We start from the raw sequence: 5,000 nt of genomic DNA on the forward strand, positions 1-5,000 counted from the left end.
AATGACAATGTGTTAGTGTATGTTTTTCCCATGGAAGATCACATTTAGCCTCAGTTTATAGCTTTAATAAAATTAAAATGAACTTCATACCTTTCTGTTTGAATTAGCAGTTGGTGTAGCATCTTTTTCCTGCAAAGATCCAACATCAGGTGTCGAAGTCTTTCCTGTAATGATGTCCACCAGATGTATTGCAGTCCATGCAAATGGCATGCGATACTTGCCAAGCCTGTCACAGTTTACCACAGCAGCAGCCCGCATCTTGTCCCGATGCTAGTGATGCAAACAACATCAGTTAAGTACAATACTGGGATACTGGGAATTGCCTACTGATAAAATTAATTGTCAAATTTCACTTCTTATTCCCTTCCTCTGATGTGCATCATGATTTCTGGCCATGAATTCCCATTCAACTTCTGATTTATTCTTTGGCATGAACTGCTTATGAGTGACTTTATCAAAGAAGCAATAGGGAACGCAGAAAAAACCTCCTAAACTTGTGGTCCCTTCTATGTCCCTTAAAACCCAGATATTGACTGTACAGCCACGTGCAAGTAGTGCCTATAACTGACCTTTGGGTTTTCAGTGTCCTTCATGTATGGTTCAGCACATTCACTAATATCCCCTTGTTGAAGAACCTTTTCCAATTTTATGACCAAGAAGACATCTGTAGATGGGTATGTGATTGAAAATATTGCAGAGCGGCTAAGCGTGGAGATATCAGTGCGAGTGTTGTGGTCTTTCACCAACTTCCTACACCACTCACTGTTCATGTCAAAGTAGAAGTTTTCTGATATCTAACAAAATAAACAAACACAATTTGTAAAAAGAAAAAAAGCAAACCTTCACTTCAAAATGAGACAAAAAAAATGTCAAACTGAAGTCAAGGTGAATTCAAGAAAAGCTAATAGGGTTAGTTTGTAAAGAAAATGTCATGCTGTGTTGGTGGGTGAACGATGCTCAGAAATTTAAAAATATCAAATGAGTTTTTTGTACATTTTAATTTTAAAAGAGAACAGTGTATGCAAATGACACCTTATTTGAGTTTTAAAAAGTCCAATCTCCTCGGTGTGATTTTTGCGAAAGTGAGAGACATTACAACACTTCTTCTATTGTCCTAAAGTATGTTGGTTTTGGGGTGAATTGCAGAATTAAAATAATTATTAACTCCTTTGAAATTAAAGATATATTCTTTTTGGAATTTTAGACTCATCACATGGAAGTGTTCTACTAAACTACATTATCCTTGAGAGTAAATTTCTCATATTATCATTATAAACTAAACAAGACTGCGTTATGTTTAACATCACTAATTGCCAAATTTAAAAGAACATTCAATCCAAACGTTTTATTGCCAGAAGAAAATAGCAATTTAACCCTTTGACTCCCAAGCAACCGCTCCCAAGAACCGGCTATACTTAGTATTTTACTCTGTCTACCACTAGACGATTTTACTCATGAATGGGGAACCCCCCAGAGTCAATGGGTTAAACTTCCATTATAAAAAATGGAATTAAGCCACTGCTTCCAATCATAGAGCAGTTGCTGCTACCGAAACTCTGTAACTCAGTAATGTTAAGTGCTTCCTCTAGTATAATTAACATTTAGTATTAATTATTAGCAATGTAAGTAGCGTTGGTATTGTAATGTACTTGTAATAATAGGCTGTTTTGTTGTTTTGAAAATGAACTCCAGACTTCTCAAAAAAAAAAATTGCTCAATTCACTTTGACAATGGGCTATTACTTGAAGCAACGCTAGTTTTCTAATCTCCCTAAAGAGGTTAAATTAGTTTTATCAACTCAATGTGCTGATAAACTAATTTCCTGTGAATATTGGGAATCACACCTTTTTCTTTCCTCTTCCATCATAAAGGGCCATTGAAGCAAATACAGGTTCGACTTCCAACTCAAGCCTAGAATTAAATGAGAGGAGCTTGGCTAGTCAGCACTAAGATCATCTTGCTTCAGTTGATTTGGGAAACAACTGTGGCCATACAATCAGGCAAGTCAAGTTGATCAAGGTAAAAACACAAAGTGAGCGTGCTTGCATTCAACAAAACAGTGTGTGGTTGACTTCCTATACCCAGTTTGTTCATTATTTTGTTCTCTACCTTCAATCGTTTTTTTTTTGGTCACGCTCTGACCACTCGTTGAATTTGATCCTGGTAGTCCCTGGTTCAACTTCCAAGCTGCACTTGTAAATAGCCAACAGGTTTGCCTCAGGCCAGTTGGGATTCTTAACAGTTGTTGTTGTTGTTGTTCTGTTATGTTGTTTCATTGTGTTTCATTGGCTCTGAAAAGCCCCTATAAGGAGCAGTCAATTAAGTACCTATGTATTGTATTGTATTGTATTGTATTACTTATGATCAGCTAAGGGCTGCTATATGTTTAAAAGGTCATATTGTTTCTGTTCTTGTCAACAACTTCCTCTGGGGACAAACAACCCCTCTGTTCATTTGCTGTTTTGCTTACAGCAAGTGAGTATAAACAAATCAAAGATTTAAAATTTAAGAACTTACTTAAGTTGAAGACACTTGACTAAAATTCTCTGGCCAAAATGCTCTTGTGGAATAGTTGCTGGAACTCTCTTTTCTATGCCCTCTTCCTATTATACAGATTAAAAACACAAAAGCAATCCAGCTTTTTTACACTTCACTTCAACTCAATGCAACAAAGCAAATATTACAGACTAACAGAGCCAGCAATAGTTTCTCTCAATATATAAATATATAATATAAACAATGCAGCTTTAAAACTTTACAAAACTTTAACAACTTCTTAAAGTAGAAGTACAACATAGTGATATTACTTGAAATTGGGACTATTTTCATTTACTCTCATTCACCACAAATGAGTTATCAAAATTAATTTACACACATACATATAGCACCATTAAGCAGTCCAGCAAAAATTGGGCAAATCAATCATTACCTATCAATAATTATTGACATCTAAGCTCAGTAGTTTGCTTGTACATGTATTTGTATTATATCAAGGGGGAATAATGCCCATGGAGTATCAGCAATAGAACATGGAGACCCTTAAAAAAGTTCAATCATTCAAAGCCAAGAGGACTGCGTTATGCAAGGCTGAAAGTTGAGCATAATGGCAGCAAACACAAAATGAACTTTTTCATTGTTGATCAAAGATTATATTACATCCTTGGGAGGTTTAAAGTCTTGTCAAGCTATGGGTCTTGTAAAAATCATAGTCCCTGGTGTTCACACCACTATTAAAAATGCTACTGCACCTCCAAAGAAAGTTGTTTCTAAGCCCCTTCGCTGATGTATTTCAAGGTCTTTGTTGCTTACCAGGAGAGTACTATATTTTGTTGGACAAGGATGTTAACCTCATGGTACATCCTCCACGTAGAGAGCCTGTTTCTAAGAGAGACGCCGTGAAGTCAGAGCTGGAAAGGCTGGTTAATGACAAAATAATTGTACCTGTTACAGAGCCAACTGATTGAGTATCGAGTGTCTTGGCCAAGCCTAATAGAGAGGGTTCAATCGATGCACATGTATGCCTGGACCCCAAAAATTTAAACACTGCTATTAAGCATTCACACTACCCCTTACCTATCGTGGATGAAGTTACATCTCAACTCACCAAGGCAAAGGTTTTCAGTGTCTTCGATGTAAAAAGTGGTTTTTGACATTAAGAAAAACAGCAACCATGGGAGGCTGCTAAAATTGTTAAGGAGAATAGTTATATGGATGATAGAAATTGACAGTGTTCTCAGCATGGAATCAGCAAAGCAATTGACAACAGACATAGATCAATTACTTGACAGCCGAGGATTTAAACTCAAAGATTGGATATTATTCGAATGAAAAACTGGATACAACAACGATGCCTACACATGATCAACACAGCCCAGAAAAGGTGCTTGGAATCATTTGGTGCCCATACAAAGACGAATTTAAATTTGCAGTTAAGTTGAATTTCACTCCCAACAAAAAGAGGAAATTGAGTCTAACAAAGGGGTTGACCCAACAATTAAATGCCCGAGGTCATAATAAAGAGAATGAATGTTGTTATCACAAATAAACAGTATTTATGACCCTTTAGAACTTGCCGGTCCATTCACTGTAAGAGCAAAAATGCTAAAGAGAAAATTATAGGTGACGGAACTGAAACTGGGAATCTGACAAACTGAAAAAAAGATGGCAAGAATTCTTTATTGAACTGCTAGAGAGGAATAAAGTGAATTTTAGAAGATGTGTCAAACCAGCTAATGCCATTTGGGATCCAATACTAATCTTTTTCAATGATGGATCAACAGAAGCCTATGGAGCATGTGCTTAGATGAGATGGAAATTACCAAATGGAGAATATGAATGCCAATTACTGTTATCAAAAAATGGGCTTGCACCACTCAAAAGGATATCTACATGTATAAACCGATTAGAACTATGTGGAGCAGTACTTAATAAGAGATTGAAAAGCACTATCACAAGCCACTGCAGATACAAATTCCAAAGATGTTATCACATCACTGATTCTCAGGTAGTACAAGCAATGATGCAAAAGGGATCAAATGGCCTCAACACCGCTGCCACACAAATCGGTGAAATTCAAGAGGGAACTAACATGGAGGATTGGTACTGGATCGAAAGCAAGCACAACATAGCAGACTATCTACATGTAACACGGTGAAAAGGACCAAGTGATCTTGTTTCCAACACTGAATGGCCAAAGAGGCCGGGTTTTCTGAAAAGGAAAGAGGAGAATTGGCCCATAACAAAGACCTATAAGGAAGATAACTTATCGCAAAGATTAAATAATGTCATACCCATATCAACAAGCCCGTGTCACTTAAATGTGAAGACTTAAGCGCCACCATACAAATCTTTGATGGAGTCTGTCATTTATTCAAATTTGATCTTAAGTCAGGATACCATCACATCGAGATTTTTCCTGCGCATCGAAAGTTCCTTACCTTCGCTTGGGATTTTGGAACCAGTTCTTTAAGATATTTTCAGTTTTGTGTCCTTCCGTTTGG

General features: G+C 36.8%; 1 protein-coding gene across 1 annotated transcript in view; it reads right to left on the minus strand.

The window, feature by feature from the left end:
- The window catches only part of LOC138023675 (dedicator of cytokinesis protein 7-like), a 160,054-nt gene that overhangs the window by 126,454 nt on the left and 28,600 nt on the right, over positions 1-5,000 (minus strand). Inside the window, exons 8-11 of the mRNA XM_068870717.1 lie at positions 2,518-2,603; positions 1,845-1,911; positions 570-794; positions 91-270 (exon numbers count right to left, since the gene is read on the minus strand). Of these exons, the coding sequence (XP_068726818.1) occupies positions 91-270; positions 570-794; positions 1,845-1,911; positions 2,518-2,603 (558 nt within the window). The remainder of the gene's footprint in view (positions 1-90; positions 271-569; positions 795-1,844; positions 1,912-2,517; positions 2,604-5,000) is intronic.

The sequence above is a fragment of the Montipora capricornis genome, chromosome 11 (genome assembly GCF_036669925.1).
Source record: "Montipora capricornis isolate CH-2021 chromosome 11, ASM3666992v2, whole genome shotgun sequence".
NCBI classification, from domain to species: domain Eukaryota; kingdom Metazoa; phylum Cnidaria; class Anthozoa; order Scleractinia; family Acroporidae; genus Montipora; species Montipora capricornis.